At 43.3% G+C, this 21,280-nt stretch overlaps 1 protein-coding gene across 1 annotated transcript in view; it reads left to right on the top strand.

Annotated features, from left to right (window-relative positions):
* acvr2ba (activin A receptor type 2Ba) overlaps positions 1-20,562 on the top strand; it is a 24,807-nt gene extending 4,245 nt beyond the window's left edge. The window contains exons 2-11 of the mRNA XM_024280281.2: positions 13,401-13,608; positions 13,765-13,871; positions 13,949-14,097; positions 14,200-14,343; positions 14,948-15,091; positions 15,163-15,311; positions 15,386-15,500; positions 15,571-15,709; positions 17,449-17,579; positions 17,654-20,562. Of these exons, the coding sequence (XP_024136049.1) occupies positions 13,401-13,608; positions 13,765-13,871; positions 13,949-14,097; positions 14,200-14,343; positions 14,948-15,091; positions 15,163-15,311; positions 15,386-15,500; positions 15,571-15,709; positions 17,449-17,579; positions 17,654-17,857 (1,490 nt within the window). The 3' untranslated portion in view covers positions 17,858-20,562. The remainder of the gene's footprint in view (positions 1-13,400; positions 13,609-13,764; positions 13,872-13,948; positions 14,098-14,199; positions 14,344-14,947; positions 15,092-15,162; positions 15,312-15,385; positions 15,501-15,570; positions 15,710-17,448; positions 17,580-17,653) is intronic.
* The last annotated feature ends 718 nt before the right edge of the window (positions 20,563-21,280 follow it).

The raw sequence follows: 21,280 nt of genomic DNA, 5'->3' as shown, positions 1-21,280 counted from the left end.
TTGAGTGACGGTTTGTTTGTTTGTTTTTTAAAACTTGCTTTTTTGTCAAGTTTGAAAGCTCACCTGAACTGTGTTGCTGAACAAATATGCAAACTGGTTCTCTGTAGATCAGGGGTGTCAAACTCAAATCGCCAAAATCCAAAACCCACCTTAGGTCATGGGCCCGGACAGGATAAACATTTATTGAACAGACTAAAACTACATTTTAAAACTTTTAAATCGTACATTTTTAACATAATTATGAACTAGATATATAGCATTTACTGTGATAATACCAGTGTGAATGTTGTAAACTGAATTTGGCTGCTGAAGAGGCTAGTGCTGGTAGATGAAGATGCCCCATACAGTCCAGCTCCGTACAGTGAGCAGCGTATAGAACTGCATAATAGTTCAAGGTACCATATTTTCTGCACTAAAAGGCGCATAGGTTGCATGATGCATCCAATACATCAGGGGTCCCCAACTAACTTGGCGAGAGGTCCAGTAACACTGTCAGCTTGGTAGACCGGGGTCCGAACATGCAAAAACATTCAGACAATAAATTCACTTTTCTTTTCTTTTATTTAACTGTAATGTGTAGTTAAATTGGCAAAGAACTTTTTTAGCTTATTGTCTAAAAAGTATTTCTGTCGTTCATTTTTATTAAAGAGTATTACAAAATAATGCACATAAACTTGCTTCCTTGTAGTGCAATATGTGTGCTCTTTCACAAACTTAAAAAGGGCCCTACCATGAAAATTCAACTTTTTAAGGTTTTAAATGCGTTTTACTGATCATTCCTCACTATAAAGAACCCCAAAGCGGCATTTTGATCCGATCATGCATTTAAGAGTAATCCTCTAAAAACCTGCGCTCTCTGCAGCAGCCCCTCCCATACCCACTAAAACAAGCGGTTGGAAACGTGCAAACGTAAGATCGATGCCAACAGCTCCCTCCAGGAAGAGTCTGCGCTGATAGCTCCGCCCCCAGACTAACATAACCTTCATTATATCCCCTTATCCAGTAATAATCGGCAAAACAATGTTCATTTTAGATGCAGAATATCGTATATCTTGCAGTTGTGTCCTGTCTTCAATAATTTCCAGCTCAAACAGGTGTTTGTTACTTTTTCTGTATATATGGTCTTATATATAGATATAGTTCACTCTGATAGGCTTAAGAAAATCATGGTAGGGTCCCTTTAACATACTGATGTATTTCACATAAAGTGCAACAGGTAACATGAATGTACCGTGTACTTGCCCATTTGTAACAAGGTGTTTCCTCTTTTGAAAAAATGACATAATTCTTTATTAAGAAGGATTTTTAACAAAGATCAAGAGCTGGTGTCCCAAAGTAAAGCCGTCAAAGCGAGTCTTAAAGTCTCCAATCAACTTTTTGATAAAGTCAGAATGAACGGTGACATTGATCCGTTTAATCTCCTCTAATAAAGGAAAATGTTCAGTCCTCGTCCAGATCCATCTGCAGGTTGACTAGGTTCTTCTGAAAAGCCTTAACACAGTCACCATGTCAGAATTGTCCTTTCCTTCATCCATGTTATTTTTGTGATGTTTAGGAAAAAATATGAGCGTTACAAAACAAATCTGCGATGCCTGAGAGCAGGGATACACATTCAGGCAGGACCAACGTACCTTGGAAACACAATTTTTGAGTCACTTTTTGTGCTTGCCCAACATCCATTCCACTCGTAGTGAGCACTCGCGAGTCCGTTGTTGTGCTGCCAGCGTCTGTGTGTTGTATGCTTGTATTGTCCTATCGGTTCGAGTATTTTCCGTTCCCGCGTCGCTGATTCTGGCGAGTAATTTGTGTCAAAAGTTTTGTCTCATAGCACTGCTTGATATCGGCCCTTCTAACAAAAGACTATGCTTATAAAACACACTGGCCTTGTAGAACTCACTGCTGGCAAATGAAAGCGAAAGCTTCGGTCCACTCACCTCGAAAGACACGATTTTCAGAGTCCACTTTTCTCATTTTAGACAGCGCCATCGTTCACTCAATTACCCGATAACTATACGTCCCAGCTGGGTAGACATTAGGGCCGTTCTTTGCCGGTTGAAGGACCCCGGTCCACACGGAGCTGTCCTCGCTTTGGATAAAGATGAATGTAATATCACACTTTTTATTTTAAATGCTTGGATAAAAGGGTCTTGGGGTCCGGACCCGAACCACGGTCCGCCAGTTGGGGTCCCCTCGTTTAAACTCTGCGTCATAAGTATGTCTTTTTAAAGGAGCCATTTTGGGGTCTTCACACACACACTTTTTTTTTTTACACACATGCGCTTTGCGCACACATCCCATCATGCACTGTGCGCTACGGAGTCCTGCAGTTGCGAGACTTGTTTTGGCGCAGTGTTGATCCGTATAAAAGGCGTACCGGATTATAAGGCCCACCATCGGCTTTTGAGAAAATTGAAAGCTTTTAGGTGCGCTTTATAGTGTGGAAAATACGGCATTTTGTCCACCTCAATCCTTAGTTCACAACTGAGAGTAAATTGACATCAGTGGCTCTTAAAAACGACCTCCCAGAACATATATCGACAATGAGCCGCATACACATACAATTAGAAATAAAAGAGAAACATTTGTTTTGTAGTTGTGTCTTTCCTGCTTGGTGAATGTTTTTCCCATTCTTATCAGATCTCTGTCTTCTTTTTCTAATTTCTTTGACTTTTTTGCTGCAACATTGAACAAATGACGTGGTTTCCTGTTGAAGTGAATGGGATTTTGTATGTTGTGTTACAAACGTACAGCTTGGTTTTTCGGGGTCCTGCTGGTTTGAACTGAGACTGCTGGACGATGTGAGTGTGAAAGCAGCCGCGGACCCCCAGGACTGTTGTTGTTTTCATAGGAGACCAACCCCCCCCATACCAGGCAAGGTCTAAACACGGCAGAGGAGGAAGGGACTCAGCAGGGGGAAGGGTTTAAATAAGTGCAACTTTTAAAGAGCCAGCGTCAGACCCCCCCCAGCATGAATGCTTCTCCTAAGATTGATGACATCAGGGTTGGGGGTGGGGGCCCAAACAGACGTCAGCTTGAACAGGCTTTGAAGTGAAAACATGAAACGGTTTCTGGGTTGAAGCGGTGGATGTTTGAACGGACAGACCGGGGGGGTCATGTTTCATGGATGTTTCCACGTTCGCGTAAAGGTTTCACTGCAACAGCTGAGCATAGAATCATGAGACCGTGTTGAGCTCTGATGACTATCCTTTGTTGCTGAAAAGGATGATTGAAATGTTCAAAGCTTAAAATGAACAATTTCTCCTCCAACGCCACAATCGGAATCTGGACTTGGATTAACTGACTAACTAGATTACAGCTAGACATGCGCAATAAATCCAAAACATAGTGTCATGGCTATATTAGCTTGTGCAATACACCAATCGCAAAAGACGGCGTAAACCACGTGTGTCAAAGTCAAGGCCCGGGGGCCGGATTCGGCCCTCCAGATCATTTTGTTTTATTGTTATTAACGGCTCGATGTTATCTTGCGCTCATTTCTAGTTTGTATAATTTTAATAAAATATATTTTCATGTAGAATAACATATTAAAAGTTATTTAATGTTTAAGTTGATTTATTCTGGAATAATAGTCCTTCCTTTTTTTAATTCATAATTATGTTAAAATTTTATGGTTTAAAGTTTTAAAAATTGACATTCTGCTAGCTTTTTGGACTAGTTTGGCCTTTACTAAGATTTTTTAGGCTAATTTGGAGTTTAGCTAATATTTCAGCTACATGCTAGCTGTTTTGGCTAATTTAGGCTTTTCTTTTTAAGCTTTTTAGGCTGTTTTGGAATTAGGCTAATATTTATACTCTAGCTGTTTTGACTAATTTAAGCTTTTTCTGTTTTTTAGGCTATTTTGAAGTTTAGCCATTTCATGGTAAATGCTAGCTTTTTTGGCTAACCTAAGGTTTGTTTTTTCTTTCTTTGTTTGTTTTTTAGACTAATTTGCCATTTAGATAATATTTTTGCTGATTTCAGCAATCAACTTCAGCGTTATTAGCAATCAATTTCAGCATCTTCAGCTATCAGCACTAGCATCTTCAGCAGAGAAATTTCATCTTACAGCATTCACACTAGAATTATCACAGGTAATGCTATATATCCAGTTCATAAATAAGTTAAAAAGTTACGTTTTAAAGTTTTAAAAATGTGGTTTTAGAGTGTTCAATAAATGTTTATCCTGTTCAGCCCGCGACCTAAGGTGTGTTTTGGATTTTGGCCCCTTGTACTGACTTTGACACCCCTAGCGTAAACTGACTATCTTAAATGTTAACACACATCATAAAACAACTTCATGTCAGCTTGGAGTAATCATAGACTTATATCATTTCACTTGACATATCAAGATTTTGACGTAAACCATGACGTAAATTCCTTACTTTCAATCCTCGCAGCATCATGCCAAAGCTGTCACAGTGGTTTCTTAACTCATCTGCCGCCATTTTGAAACCCGTCGACAGGGATTGGTCCAAGTGGGTCTGAGTTATGTTTTTAGAGGAACTACCATCGCCAATCACGAGAGAGCTTGTTCCGATTTGTTCAAATTCCACCCCTCCTACTGAAAGTGTGAGAATCTGTGAATCAAACGTTCTAGGTGGGGCCAGAGGGCCTTTGATTGGCCAGTTTGTAACTTGAATAGCGTACATTAAAGATTAAATATCTTCTAAAAAAATAGTATTAGAAAGAAGATGTTAAGAAGAATGAAACAGAGCAATACTGACAGAGTTATACTGACAAATAACTGTGTATTTCTCTATGGAAGTCTATGGGACTTTGGCTTCTTGGAACCAGAAAGTACTTCCTATTTGGAGCACAAGAGGGGAGGGGTTGATATTAGTGTTGCCACAAACAATTATTTTGATAGTTGACTAATCACCGATTATTTTTTCAGATTAGTCGACTAATCAGGTCATGCGCACACTGGATGTAAAACATACATCTTAACTATTATTAGCTTTAAACTAACTAAAAACTAGATATATAGCATTACCTGTGATAATGTTAGTGTGAATGCTGTGAGCTAAATTTGGCTGCTGAAGATGCTGAAATTGATAGCTAAAAACGCTTAAGCTGATCGCCAGCTAAAACATTAGTTAAATGCCAAATTAGCCTAAAAACGGAAAAAGTCTAAGTTAGCCAAAACAGCTGCATGTAGCTGAAACATTAGCTAAACTTCAAAGTAACCCAAAAGACCTTGATAAATTCCAAACAGTCCAAAAATCTAGCACAATACCAATACAACGTTCAACTTTACTAGACTCTCCATATAATATAAAGTAACGATATAGCTACCATTAAATTAGCCATTGACAATTTTAAATTGTGGCAGCCCTAGTTGATATGTCCAGTGATTTTACAGCCAGTGGAAATAATTAACAAATTACACAGATGCATGTAGGCTTCTGATCAATTGGATGGACCCCTTCGATCAAATGGAACCCTATCACGTTAGATGCTCACCTCCTATATGTGGACTGGAGACTTTTAATGAACTAAAACTGTTGCGGTAAAATGGAAATGTTGTGTTTGTGAGTTCTTTACGATGGAAGTCTTCACAGAATTCTCACCAATTGGTGGGAATTATAGATTGTGATGTTACCATGGTGACGTCATAAATACATCAACTAAGACGTAAATAGGTGGATTCTCATTTTACTTGCAAACAAGACTCAAATATACTTGACTCATATTTATTTATATAAAGTACTTGTCTACTACCTTTACTTTAACTGTGAAGGTCTTTGTTCTCTCAGATTTCAGCATCGTTAATCCATACTGCACTAAAACCCAATCAACCGTTCGAAGTAACATTCATTATTGTTCGAAATCACATTTTTACTCATCAATTTTAACATTCTGTTTTGACTGTAATCTGATCAGAAACAAATTACAGATTTTAATTAACATAAAATTATTATTTTTCTGTCATTCTTCACTGCTCAGTTCAACCCATACAGATTCTGTTGAATAACAGGTAGATTAATGTTCAATCACTTTGGCATTGATTTCTGATTGGTGATGGAGGGAGACAGTATTTGTAAAGAATTACAGTCATTCGCTGAATCTCGTCCCTGTAAGCCGTAGAGTCGTGAGCTGACTGACTGCACACATTTATGACCCACACAGGAGTACACTCACATCTTGAGGTTATTCTGCTGTTCCACTCTTACTTTTCACAATAAAAGACCAAGAACCCAATCAAATTGTGTTGCAAACACGTTTGTATTCTGGTTTTCTTTTGAGATGTCAGTCGTGGTTCTGGCTCCTCACAACTATGTGGTTTAGGTAAATTCTAATTAGACCGCAAGTGTGACGTCACCCATAGGAAAGGACTAACTTCTGGCTCCAGTGAAATGGAGTCTGCATTTTTCCTGATATAGACGTTGCCATGTTGGAGCCAGACATCGTCAAGCAGTGATTGGTCATCGTTTGTATGGCAACCACTCTCGGCGAGAGCAGTACAGGAAGGGTCAGAAGGGCCAGTTAATTCCACCGAGTGTTTCCACTCAGTCAAGCTCGCTTCCACAGAGCGGTTTGTTTTCACGGCGGATGCGTGGTGTAGACCGCTAGTGTGTCTATTTTAGAAAAGCAACAACAATGGAGGTCATCCAGCAACTCGTCTTTTTCTTGTTTTACTTTTTGAACATCGGTTTAACAGGATTTAAATGTTGTTTTAAAGAAGATTAAAAAGAATACCGCCATAAAGAGGAAAACAGAATCGCTAGCTTAGCACTGTAATGCACTTTCTAATGACGTCATCACTTTCTGCCGATCAATAGGTGTCTACAGCGGCTCCGCCCCAACCGTCCCGTTCTATATTTCTACAATGGATGGGGGTCCTCAAGTGGTACGGGTCGGAACAATGGAAACGCTCAAAATACTGGATTGAACCGGAATGCTCAGTGGAAACGAGGCTCTGTAGTCGGGCAGCAGAGTTTTGGCTTCTTGAAACCAGCGGGTACTTCCTGTTTGGAACGCCAAGGGGGACGAGCCACTTAGTCCAGTCAATGGTCAGGTGCGAAGCCATCCGCCCTTGTCATATACCGGGTCAAATATTTGGGATGAGTTGAATCTGGCTGGTAGGACTTTGGCTGGGTGACTCCCGGTTTGCATCTGAACCTAGAAGCTGTTCACAAAGAGGAACAGGAGGAGGAGGTCCATGGAAGCGTCTGAGAAAACGTTCTCCAAATTGTGTGTGTGTGTAGGGGGATGTCAGGGGGGGTTGATGACGGACTTTGGCATGGCAGACTTTTGACTCTGGTCTCCACGGTGATGGCTTTCCTGTTGCTCACATTCTTGTTGAGTTTAGCAGCGGCACGAGTCATTTCAGCGACTCAGCGATTATGGTATCGCCCATGACTGGACGGGCGGGGAGGGGGACACCGAACCACAGGACGAGTCCACCTGCTCTGATAATGTTCTCAGACTCATAAAGTTGGCATTCTGGAGGGAGGTGTCTGGCTCCGCCCCTTTGTGCAATCAGACCTCTTTGAGCTGGGGGTCCATTGTGTCTGGGGGCTGTAAAGTTTGCACCGTGCTGTGACGGAGGGGGGGGGGTTGTTCAAAGATCTTTCACTGACAAAGTGAAGGCTCCCGGGGGTGCAGCCTCCTCCCTCCCTCCCCCGCACTAGTTTGTGTTCAGAGAAGAAGCAGAGGAATGAGTCCCGTCTGTGGTGGTGTGGGGGGGTTGCATTGTTTTAGACGGGCCTCCTCTATCAGCTGTTCCAGCGTGCACGCTCACATGCTCTCTTTGGTCCACAGAAGCAGCTGCTTCATCCAACTTTTATTCAAAAAGATGAGAGACGTTCTCCACAAACAAGCGTTCTCTTCCGAAGCCCCACAGACCAGATGGACTCAGGTCTAGACGGAGAGTCCCAAACCTCAGGAATGCCGAACATCTGGAGACAGATGTTTCTGAGCAAAACCTTTTGTTTGTTGGTGTATTGTGGGAAATAATGGAGGCCATCATTGCTGCTGGTCTTCTTGATTGAACTTTTAGTTTGTTGAGGCTTTAATGAAAAACAGGAAAAATCTGTTGCAGCAGATTTCAACCCTAAGTTTTGGAGAATCAAAATACATGCCATTGTCATCTGCGTAAAAGTTTTTATACTGTTTAAACAGTTAATTTAAAGTAGAAGTGGCCCCAAAAAGGATCCCTGAGGAGCCCCAACTTTATATGTTTATAGTGTTCACACCATAAACACATCAGGGGCATCAGGTTTCAATGTTGAGTCGATGTACAGACGTCGTCAGAGGTCCTGCGGTGCGATTTGACCGTCAGGCACAATGGTTTAGTGCAGAGGGTTGTAACCTTCAACACTTAAAGAGCCATTTGGGTCGATTTCTCGCCAATCAAAACCCAGTAGGAGCCACAAAGTCTTCACTCCCCTTTGAAAAAATTAAGATACTGATTTATATTTATGTTTTTGCTACTGATATGATGCATTTAAATAAACTAATGTGTTTTTTTTGGCATAAATAAAGCATAAAGATGACAAGAATATGGCTTTTCTAAAAAATATGAATATTTTATGACTTTTGACAGAGTTTAGCATGACTTCCTTTCAAAATAAAAGACTTGTTGCAAATGCAGTAGGAAGTGTAAATTCATCAATGATATTAAAAAAACCTGTTTATTTTACTGTTTCTGGGCATTTTAGCCACAAATTCATAAATATAATCAACATAAACCAAATCAGAGCTAATGAAGTCACCCTTACCGTATATTAAAACCAACTTTGAGTTTGTTCAAAAATAGAAAATCTGCTTTGTAATCCAGTGGATTATAATTTAACATAGCTTTAATCTGGTTGTGCTTGGTGACATTAATGGATTTTCTGTGATAAATAAAGTTAAAAATTAAGTTCAAATGTGTCATTATGATGTTAAGAATTATGGCTGAATGATTCACACCGCCATTTAACTGTTTGTGAATGAGTTTAAGTTAATTTACTTTTTTAAAAAACTTTACTACTTACTTACATTTTCCTTTACAGTTACTCATTAAAACATGTTATTTTAACCAAAGAGCCACAATGGAGGGGTGAAAGAGCCGCATGTGGCTCTGGAGCTCCTGGTCTAGTGGCAGCATTTTACCCCTTTTTTTCCAGAGTTCAAATATCTGAACTTTTGCAATAAATTTGCATTGAGTTAACCAATTGGGAACTTGGCTTTGGTCTGTGTCGTGTTAATGATATAATCAAAGGTTGGAGCCAAAAACCAACATGGAGGAGAATCTGATGGTTCTACTCAAGAATTTTATGATATTTTTCTGATTAGCGGGGAGACACTAGTAAAAAGGTCCTCCTATTTTATTCCTGTTTTCGTTTTTTCCTCCTCGGACTAATGCATGACAGCAAGTCATCAAGCTGGGTCACAGAGAGATGGAAGTACCGCTGACAGCGTCCATCATTCAGATCAGCTCATGCAGTAGATGATGAAGCTCACTGTACTGGGAGAGCCTATGAATGATCTCATGAACCCAGACATCCATCCATCCATTTTCTTGACCGCTTCTTCCCTTTCGGGGTGGCGGGGGTGTCGGAGCCTATCCCGGCTACTGAAGGGCGAAGTCGGGGTACACCCTGGACAGGTCTCCAGTCTGTCTCAGGGCCTCAATCACACACACATTCACTCTCACGTTCACACCTAGGGACAATTTAGAGTCACCAATTAACCTATGAAGCATGTTTTTGGACGGTGGGAGGAAGCCGGAGTCCCCGGTGAAAACCCACGCATGCACGGGGAGAACATGCAAACTCCACACAGAAAGGTCCCAGCCGGGAGTCGAACCGTGGCCTTCTCGCTGTGAGGCAAGAGCGCTAACCACTGCGCCACCGTGCAAGCCCGAACTTGAATTTTACGTCTTCCTTGACTGTATATGAGAGATATAGTCAATGCTCCCATGTAGAGATAAAGCCAAAACTTTAAACATTAGATCCTCCCTCGTATGACCTTGTTTTGGGATAAGCTTCGAGCAGCAAATTTAACACAAATAAGAGGTCTGCCATATCTTTTACCTGTAGCACCTGGTTGATGCGATGAGGAAAAGGTCATGGTTTGTGGATTTTGATCCACATGGAGCGCCGCTTTTACTGTGGACCTGTTCTAGAGTCTCAGAGTTTATTAAAAGGAGACAGAACCAGCTCTGAATCGGTCAAGTTTGGTTCCTTAAGGAGGAAGAACGCAAACCCCAAACAGAAAGTTCTTCTGTTGTTGTTGTGGGCTTTGTGCAGCCACGGCGTTGGACTCATGGAGGTCAGCCCCATTGTTCGCAGGCCTCTCTGCTGTCAGGCTGTGATGGATGAGGCTCACTGCTGTGTGCCTGCAAACAGCTCCACCCCCCTTTGTGGTCCCGAGGATCTTCAGAGAAAACTGCTAAGCTGCGGGATCGTTCGGGATGTGAAGGCTGTTTTGGGTTGGGATGGAGATCAGAACCTGGAAGGTCATTTCCTCCAGCAGCCTCACCTTGGCCTGACTGTGGCTGACACACAGATCTGAAGACAGAGTCCAGGGATCTTTACAGGTTGTCTAGATAAAGGAAATTAACTCACAAATGTAGGTCCTTCGGTCAGAGGATCTAAATGTCCAGAAGTGAACAGAAAGGTGCTGATTAAAGTCAATGCTGACCTGCAGGTCATTTATTCAGTGACAGCGAGCGTGACTTCCTGCATTAGAAATATCACAAAGCTAATTAATGGCATGGTTGTGTGTGTCGGTGCAGAGTTTCCCACGGCTCGTCCTCACTGTGATCTCTTCAACACGTGCGCACACACACTCAGCCTGCCAGATGCCTGTGTGTGTGCGTGCCCCACAAAGCCTGCTAATAACGAGTGCTTTGCATCAGAAAGTGCGCCTGTGCCGGCGTTTGCATGATCCTCACGTCTGCATCAGTGAGCCGTGGACCGCAGGGGTCAGAGGTGGCGCTCTCTCACACATGTGCCGCATAGACATGCTAATGTGAGGACGTGAGCCTCGCCGCTCCGTTCTCACACTCGTCCTGCCTCTCCGGACAAAAGCACAGCTGTCAGGAGTTACGGCTCATCCTGTGAAAATGTGCGCCCGCTCGGGAACATCTGTGCGCGAGTCAGAGGCCGTGAGAACCCTCGCCGCTCAGCCCTCGGCTCCCTGAAAGCCTGATGATTCATTCAGAGTCTGCAGCGATGACGGGCGATGACGGAAGGGAACCCTGAAGACACAAAAGAGGAAAATCCGGTTTTGGACTTTTCTCTCCTAAAATAACGTTTTTAAAATCTAGGATCTGAAATGTCAGCTTTGATTTGATCTTTATCTGTGTGGAATCAGTCTGAGTGTTCAGACGAAACCAGGAGTGTCAAACTCAGTCTCACTGGGGGTCAAAATCCAAAACACACCTCAGGTCGCGGGCCGAACAGAGCAAACATTTATTGAACACTCGAAAACTACATTTTTAAAACTTTAAAACTGTAACATTTTCACACAATTATGAACTAGATATTTATCATTACCTGTGATAAAGCTAGTGGGAATGCTGGAAGCTGAAATTTCCCGCTGAAGATGCTGAAATTGATATCTAGAAACACTGATGCTGATAGCCAGGTAAAATATTAGCTAAATGCCAAATTACCTAAAAAAAAAACTAGCAAAAAAAACTTGGGTTAGCCAAAATAGCCAGCATGTAGCTGAAAAAAATTGCTAAACTTCAAAAATTCCTAAAAAACTGAAAACGGCTAAATAGGCCAAAACATCTAGCATGTAGCTAAAATATTAGCTAATCTACAAAATAGCCTAAAAAATCTAGTAAATGCCAAAATAGTCCAAAAAGCTAGCAGAACAGCAATTTTTCAAACGTTAAGACTGAAACATTTTAACATAATTACTAATAATAAAAAGCAGGAACATTATTCTAGAATAAATCAAATTAAATCTGAAATAACTTTCAATATTTTACTTAATTAAACAAGTTAGAAATAAGTGCAAGATAACATCCGGCCCCCGGGCCTTGACTTTGATGCATGTGGACTAAACCCAACATCTGAGAGCAAATGGACTTTTGAATACTAACGTAGAGAAATCATGAGAGCTACATGAACCAATGCTTAAACTGAGAAAATCTAAACATTGTCAGATTTCTCCTAAATCAGAGTAGAAATATACATAAATTTCAGTTTTCAAGCAACCAGGACAAAAAGAGTTGCTATAAAAATTTAAACTTCAGTTTACTTTCCCAAAAGACGTTTTTGTTAAAATGTTTTTTAAGAATAACGAACATTTCTGATTTAATTGCTGCTTTTTCACCTTCCTTGTGGTATAGGAACAGCCTGTAGGGGGCGTCAGTGCTCATAAAGGAATCTTCAGTTCAAAACAAAAACTAAACATGAATTGATCACTTAAAGCCTCTCTCTGATCTTCCTTTCCATTATCCACCTTTACTTGCTCTCCCACTAGCTTACAGCCCCAATCTAACAACTGGTGCAGCAATACTGGAGTGATCCAGTCGTACAGCTTTGAGATGCATCAGAATGGAGCGAAGCAGGGACCTTATGACCGCTTATTTTCTATCAGATCTTTCATCTTGAATAAATAAATACTTCTGAGGATAATTTTCTTCTTATATGTCGTGCATCATGAGGAAAATGCCACATGGGTCATTAAAGAGTTAAGCTTTAAGCCTTTAAGCTTTCAGAAATTCACACCTAGTCATTTGAGACTTCCTGTCTTGGTTCACGCTGGTCACGAGGACGACCATCACTTTATTACTGGTACTTTGGGTTGACTTTCCGACCCAAAGGTTCTGAATCCTCCTTCTCTTAACTGTGCCTTTCAAAGGATCAAAGAAGAGTTAAAATGTTCCGGTTTATTTTTAAGTTATCATCAGTTTGACTGACACAACTAACTAAAAATAGTTAAAAATTGAAACAATATCCTTAGAAAACATTTTTTAAAATTCTTTAACTGTAAGAAAATAATATTCAAAGTTCTAAATATACATTTTAGGTAAATAATTAAAAATATTAGGATGTCATAAAATTGCAACAAAATAAACTTTTTTTCAAACTCAGGAAGATAGATGAATGATTTTTGTTTTTGTTTACTCTCAAAATCAGTCACTGTTCATGAGCCGCTGATGCCCCTCTGTGGCTGACTGTGGTACTGCAGCTGAAGACTTCCATGTTTTGTATATTGTCAAGTGTTTTTTTATTTGTCTATAAAAAAGTATATATTTACGTATTTGTGTTTTATAATAACTTACTAACAGCATTCTGTAAATAAAGAAGTGATAACTTGTTAAATAACTATACTGAAAAAAGATCAATATTATTTTGGAAAAATCATTTAAGTCTGGAAATGAAGCGTTATGAATCTTCTCTGAGTTCCCGTATGCAGCGCCCTCTGACCTGACCACCTGTGTGCCCCAGGTCTGAGTGGAGGCGGGGCCGGCGCCATGGAGTGTTTGTATTACAACGTGAACTACGAGGTGGAGAACACCAACCGGAGCGGGGTGGAGCGCTGCGAGGGCGAGGAGGACAAGCGCCTGCACTGCTACGCCTCCTGGAGGAACAACTCAGGATCCATCGAACTCGTGAAGAAAGGATGCTGGCTGGATGACTTCAACTGCTACGACCGGTACACACACAACCACACACAACCACACTCAACCACACATCAGTTTGTTCTGGTCCTACCGAGACTCTAGACCTCAGCTGGAGGTTTCTAGCAGGACTTGCAGATGCGATGGTCTTTGCTCCACCCGTGGCTTAAAGATCCTGTTTGGGGTTTCAGGCAGGAGTGTGTAGCCACTGAGCAGAACCCTCAGGTCTTCTTTTGCTGCTGTGAAGGGAGCTTCTGCAACGAGAAGATGACTCACCTGCCGGACCCCAGCAGACCAGGTGAGCCTCGCTCCTGATCAGGAACCGTCGGTGTCCCCGAGCTGTCTGCTCACCCCCCGGTGTGATGTGTGTGTCAGTCATTAAGGCTCCGCCCACCAGCATCCAGGTGCTTAACATGGTGATCTACAGCCTGCTGCCCGTCTCCATGCTGTCTGTGTTCCTGCTCGCCGCCGTCTGGATGTACCGCCACCGGAAACCTCCGTACGGACACGTGGACGTCAGCGAGGTGCGCCTCCTCTGTCACACGGCCTCCTTCCAGAACTGTGGAGGATCCGGCTGAACCAGATCATGACACACGATCATCTCACGTCACCTTTCTCCCCCACAGGACCCCAGCCCTCAACCTGCCTCCCCCCTGCTCACGCTCAAGCCTCTGCAGCTGCTGGAGATCAAAGCCAGGGGGCGCTTCGGCTGCGTGTGGAAGGCGCAGCTGCTGAACGAGTTTGTGGCCGTCAAGGTGTTCCCCATCCAGGTGCGGGATCTACGATCACATGACCACGCCGAGCCATGCTCACTACGTCTGCAAAATTAGTGATCAATATTGAAATATTGTCAATTTTGAAATATCAAAACAAAAAACTAGCATGTTTTCTGAAATATTAAATAAAATTTTAAAAAAAAAAATATATATATATATATATATCGTAACGTTCAGGAGGTTCAGATTCTCCTCCGTGTTTGTTTTGGATGGCACTGCCTCTACGTTGCTGATACCCGTCTACAGTGCCCTCTAGTGGTTGTTAGTGGAAACAACCGGAAAATAACAAGCATAAAAGCAAATTTAAATTTAAAAAAATCCCAAATATACGAGTTACATCCCTGGACAAACTATGAAAAAGCAACATATACTCCGACAAATATGGCGATACGTTATTTGTTGGGGTGTGTACGTTCTGGAGTCTGATGATGTGATGCGTATCACGATACATGTGTCACGAAAAGGGGGTCACACCATGATTTTTTTTACATAAAAACTTCAAGCTGCAGTGAGATGGATGGCAAACGTTTACGGTGTGATGAAAGGATCACACAGGCTGAGATCGGGGAGCGCTAATGTCCCCTCCATCCCCCCACAGAACAAGGAGTCGTGGCAGAACGAGACGGAAGTCTTTCAGACGCCGGGCATGAAACACCAGAACATCCTGAAGTACATCGGCGCCGAGCGGCGGGGGAACCATCTGGAGGCGGAGCTTTGGATCATCACAGAGTTCCATGAGAGGGTAAGTAGGACCTGCAGCTCCGGCCGGGCTCTGGCCGGGCCGGGACTCAGAGGGGCGTGCGTCTCCTTCAGGGCTCGCTGTCGGACTTCCTGAAGGGAAACGTGGTCAGCTGGACTGAGATGTGCCACATCGCCGAGTCGATGGCGTGCGGCCTGGCGTACCTCCACGAAGACCTCCCCCGGCTGAAGGGAGAGGGACACAAACCAGCCATCGCTCACAGGTCAGCTCCAAGCCCCGCCCCCTCATCCACAGAGGTCACGTGACCCTCTCAACCCCCCTGCTTTTCTCTTATAGGGATTTTAAGAGCAAGAACATCATCCTGCGCTCAGACCTGACCGCCGTCATCGCAGACTTCGGCCTCGCTGTCCTCTTTGAGGCGGGGAAGCCTCCCGGGGAGACGCACGGCCAGGTGAGCTGCTGCGAGCGCGGGTGGCGGCGGCGTGGCGTTTCGTGTGGGTTGACGGCGTGATCTCCTGCAGGTGGGCACCCGGCGCTACATGGCTCCAGAGGTTCTGGAGGGCGCCATCAACTTTCAGAGAGACGCCTTTCTGCGCATCGACATGTACGCCGTGGGGCTGGTGCTGTGGGAGCTGGTGTCCCGCTGCAAGGCTGCTGACGGTAACACAACCGCACACCATCACACCACTGCAACGCACACACAACAGACGCAGCTCAGCCTGGGCCTCATGTGAGGACGACGAGGACCAGAAACAGAAGTCAGAAGAAGTCAAATGTTTGGTACCAGTTATTAAAACAGTTGGTACCGGGCTGGAGAAAAAAACACAACCCACATTTCGAATGTGGAGGAGATTTTCAAAATAAAAGTTCCCAGAATGCGATTGTTCGTAAACAGAATAAATATGGGTTGCGGTGTGGTACCGGGCCTTGGGAGCCATTTCTTTAGACCAAAGTTTTTGTAGCAAATTAACTCCTTAGCGCCTACATTTATTTCCAGCTATGAAAAAAGTTATTCACTTGTGTTTTTGCCTTTAGGTAAATGCTACAGGTTGATCACTTTATAGCTGCTTTGGTTTGTCACATATTCGAGACAACAGGCTTTAAGGGGTTAAAACTCAACATTAGACTGGGGGCCAATTTAGGTGAAGAAGACGAATAAACAGAAAAAAACGTTTTGAATAACTTTAATGACCAGGTGTCATTTGTACAGTCAACTTTGGTCAACATCAGACCCGTGTGATGTCTGTGAGGCTACACTGTAAGCAAAACTTATTTACAACAAATAGTCCCGCTCAGCTGCTGTTGCTGACCAGATCTTTTCTAGGCCCAATTGTATCGTTTGACAGACTTTTCTCCAATTTTTTCTTTCCTCTTTGGAAAACAATCAGGTAATGTCAGCATAAATTCTTAAACTCCGCGTTGTTAAAGGATTTGCTACACCGGGTCATTTCCAAATCCACAACATAGCTAGCTTCTGTCACGAGTTCACTGGATTTAGTCATTTTTGTAAACAGAATCTTGTTGTTGGAGCTCATTGTTGGACTCCTCGTCGGTACATTTGTCATAATTTTTATTGAATTCTTTAACCTTCTTGAAAATCAGGCACATATTTATCCAGCCCATGAGGTACGACTCTTATCTTGAAAACGCCTTTTCTTCTCGCCATCACGTTTTTTCCTCAAATGGACCTGCTCTGACTCTCTCTGAAGCTGGGTCCGACCCCCCCCACTCACTATATCTTCTAGTGTGATTCCAAAATTAAATGCACTAGAAATTTCCCAGAAGTCTTTGTGAAAAACTAGCGCGCATTGATGCCCACTAGATTAGCAAATGTAGACCACAATGCATTGCAGTCCAACAATTTTGAACAAAAAAATAATGTGTTTAAATGTATTTTTTAAATAAACCATGCACATTTTCTCCATCAGAACACAGTGGAGTCATAAATAAACAGTGAAATGTTTGTATTGATTAGATTTTGACTTTGTAAAATCAGTGACGTCATTTGAAAAAAACAAAGAAAAGTAGTGAGTCCTTTGAAATTCAGGGCACATATAGTTTTTTACACTATATGTTTAGTTTTTTAGGGGTTAAGGAGGGATTTCAGACCAACCTGAATCCTGCTGACTCCATTTCTACTGCCATGTCATGCTCCTTCTTTTCTCTGCAGACAGCAACATAGAAATGTTGTCTGCCCTCTAGTGGTGACATTTATACCCTGTAACATTGACGCCTAAGTGTAATTACATTTTGGCCAGCAGATGTCGCCAAAAACAACCTTTTCCCAGCACTGTACAGCTGAATGAGTGGATGAGGCTGACAGTGGGGGAAGGATTTAAATGTGATAAATGAAGTTCTCTCCAGCTGTTCTGACTGAATGTTGGGTGTGTGTCCTTCAGGTCCGGTGGATCAGTACCTGCTGCCATTCGAGGAGGAGGTGGGTCAGCATCCGTCTCTAGAGGACCTTCAGGAGGTCGTCGTCCACAAGAAGATGAGGCCGGCCTTCAAGGAGCCGTGGCTCAAACACAGCGTGAGTTTCTGTCGCCTCAGACCCATATCGACCGACGCTCAGCCGGTCCGTGACGGCCGGTTCTGTCCCTGCAGGGTCTGGCCCAGATCTGCGAGACGGTGGAGGAGTGCTGGGACCACGACGCTGAGGCCCGCCTGTCGGCCGGCTGCGTGGAGGAGAGAATCTCCCAGATCCGCCGGCTTCACACCACCCTCACCCCACCTACCTCTGACCTGGTCTCCACGACCGTCACTATGGTGACCAACGTAGACCTGCCCCCCAAAGAATCCAGCATATGAGGGGGAAGACTTCTTCAGTGGAGAAGCAAGAAACAGAACCTTGTCTTGTTCTGAGGACGGTTCCAGACGCTGGAACCTCAGCTGCTATTTTTACGTCCGGACTCCATGTTTGGTGGTTTTGTCATCTCCTCTTCTCGTGTCTTCTCTCCGTCCTCTGGACAGTCGACCGGCACGTCCTCGGTCGTCTGCCTCACCGAACACATCCAGGTCCGACTCAGTGAATGATCTCCTCTCCTCGTACCTCAGCAGTCTTCATCTGGAGTCAGCCCTCCGACCCGACATCAGGAGGCTCATGTTTTTCTTTCTGAAGCTGCCAAGCCTCTGAGAAGACTGTTAGAGCGGACAGGAACTGAGCCTCTTTTCTTACCTTCCTGTTTTTACGGCTCTAACGCCGTCACAGACCCACCTCTGGGTTCGAAGAAGCGAGGAACGACGTCAGAGGGAGCGGCCGCCGTCTCTCTTCTGCGGTTCAGTCGTAGCCGACCTTCAGGGAGCGTTTTTTTCCTGAAACCCCAGAGGAGCAGCTTGTAGAAGTATTAAGATCTGGTCGGTTTTTGCTCGGCTGCAGCACGGACCGGTTTGGACGCAAAACTTCTCAGGTAACCAGGTCTGTGGGGTTGGAGATGACGAGGAACGCCAGGAAGAGGCGGGGCCAGTGTGCTGGAAGTTAATCTGAGGTGCTGGAAGTCTAACGGCTGTCTTGAACATGTAGATGTTCTCGGTGCGCTCATGCGTTGAACTGCGGCGTGTTTGTCAGCGTGCATGTGTGCGTGTGTCAGAGCGGTCGATTGTCTGCTTAGGTTTCTGCCTTCGCGTCTCCTGGAGGTCTGTGACCTTTGACTTCTAACAGCGCCATCCGCTGGTGGGGCTGCTTCACTGCTGAGGACACTTGATTTTTAAATTATTGACGTTTTTCCGCTTCCTGGAATGTAGCCTGCAGCGCCCCCTGGTGGCACAAAATCCCACTCTTCTGGTGGAGATGATTGAAAGAATCCAGACCCGGTTCTTACCAGAACCAGAACAGAACGTGCAGTGAGAAAGCCTTCAGATCAGAACAGCTTAATGAAGGTTTCTACCTCCTGGTCTTGCCGTTTTCTCTGCCCATTCTGGATGAAGTCAAAGGTCATGTGACCTCCTGGAACTCCCTCTCTAACAGAGGCCACGCCCTCACCCTGAAAACAAACCTTCTGTGTCTTAGTGTAAGGATGAATGTCCATGATGCTGCTGACCGTGATGATGAAGATGAAGTCAAATGTTTCTACTGTCAGTTTCCTTTGCCTGCATTAGGTCATGTGACGTGAGGGGGCGGAGCCTCCTGGACGCACAAATCACCTCAACAGCAGAAATACCTCAGAAGACTTTTCTTCAAACCTCAGTTGTCATTATTTCCGTGGAGCTCGCTTCGGGCGTGAACGCGTCTCCTCACTGCTGACGAAGAACAAACCTCGGTGCTGCAGACGAAACCTTCACATGTAACTGCCGGTGCGTTCCCGTCACCTGGGCCTTCATCCTGCCCCCGCTCTCCTGGGCTTTGCCGTCACCTCGCACTTCCTGGCGTCTCCGTCTGCTCCGACCCCGCCGTTCACGTGTTCCCGACACCAGGAGCGCCTCATTCTAACTTCAGGGGCGAGACGTTCCTGCAGACTTATAGTTCAGGCTTTTCCGGAGCAGCTTTGGTCGCCATGACGACAGCATCACACAGGTTGTGACGTGAAGAAAAGTGGAACTCACTAATGCAAATGTGGCGCGAGTCCCACAACTTAAACATTCCTCATTCAAAATGAACAGCAAAAACTGACTTTTGTAAACGATTATTTATGGTAAACTATTCAATTTGTGTGAACAAATCCACAAATTCTGCAGTGTCCCCTCCTGTGTAATGTGCATTTACAACAACACCTTTCATTTTCTGGCAGCCAAACATTGAGGACAGAAGCTGAATGTCTATCTTAGAAAATACTTAGATCTACAAAGGAATACACAAAACAATGTGCTTTGAAGTAAAATAACATGAGAAAGTGTCAACTTTGGGGATCTGGCGCCCTCTGCTGGATTCCGCAGGAAATTCAGGTAAAGCAAAAAGAACCGGACTGATTTCCTATGTAAGTAGCCCCGCCCACCTAATTAGCATATATATAATACCTACAAAAAGTATGTTTTAAATTATTTTTTTAAAGTCTTTTATGTCCTTTGTGTGTGACGGACTCAGATGTCCAAAGTGCCATAAACCCGCGCTGCGCTCGTGCACAGCAGAGCACGCGGAGCGAAGTTCCAGGTGGCAGGAAGGAGCTGATCTCCACAAAATAAAAGCCTGTGTTCAGGTGTTTCTGTGGCCGTCCAGCTTTTATTTTGACCTCAGAGATGTTCCTGAAGCTCACTTCAACATTTGATGTTCAGATTCTATATTTTTATTGATTTTTTTTTTTTTTTTTTACGGTGCTGCTTTGTTTGTAGAGACGAGTTGTTAATGTTAGACGTGTTAGAAGACAGTTGTGTGTTTGTGTGTCTGCGAGTGTGTTCTCACTAAAGTCATGTTCCTGTTTTCACTCGGACCAGTGCTGTATATGAATGAATGAATGTACTCCGTGCACACTTACACGCACGCAAACACAAACTGTTAGACTTGTGGTTGTAGAATTCTTTCAGCTGAATCTTTTTGTACACAGAAATGAAGAATAAAAGCTATTTGATCATTTGAAATTCAACTTTTGCTTTTTGATTTCGCGTATTTTCTTCATCAGAGGAAGTTGGCTCGTCTTCCTCCTGATTTTACATTAAATCTGAGCAGCAGATCCAAAACATTACAAACATTTCTGCTTTTCCAGTCGAGTCTATCACTCTAAAACTACATTTTTTAAACTGTAACTTTAATATAATTTATAAATATAGACTACAGCATTACCTGCTGTAATTTTATTGTGAATGCTGTAAGCTGAATTTGGCCGATGAATATGCTAAAATTGGTAGCTAAAAACGCTGATAGCTGAAACAAATAACTAATAACTGAAAATAAGCTGATAGCCAGATAAAATGTTATCTAAATGCCAAATCTACTAAAAAACTAAAGACTAAAAAAACTAAAAGAAAAGAATCTTGGTTGTCCACAAAAGTTAGCATGCAGCAGAAAAAAATAGCTAAACTTCAAAACAGAATAAAAAACAAAATGAAAAAAACCTCAAAATAACCAAAACTGCTAGCATGTGGCTAAAATATTAGCTAAATTCCATTATACCATGGTCTGGGTGAATACTCGATTCTGATTGGCTGCTGGGTGTGGATTAAATAGAGATAATGCACAGGGATAAACCACACCTAAAAAAGAAGTTCCGGTCACACAGACCAAACGGTTGTCCTTCATCATCTGGACAAAACAAGCAGTAATGGATGAACTTTCTCTCTCAACTGATGCTTTATTTAACTTAT

Source organism: Oryzias melastigma, linkage group LG20 (genome assembly GCF_002922805.2).
Source record: "Oryzias melastigma strain HK-1 linkage group LG20, ASM292280v2, whole genome shotgun sequence".
In the NCBI taxonomy this organism is placed as follows: Eukaryota; Metazoa; Chordata; class Actinopteri; order Beloniformes; family Adrianichthyidae; genus Oryzias; species Oryzias melastigma.
The sequence above is the reverse complement of the archived record's forward strand: the minus strand, read 5'-3'. Positions and strand labels throughout refer to the sequence as shown.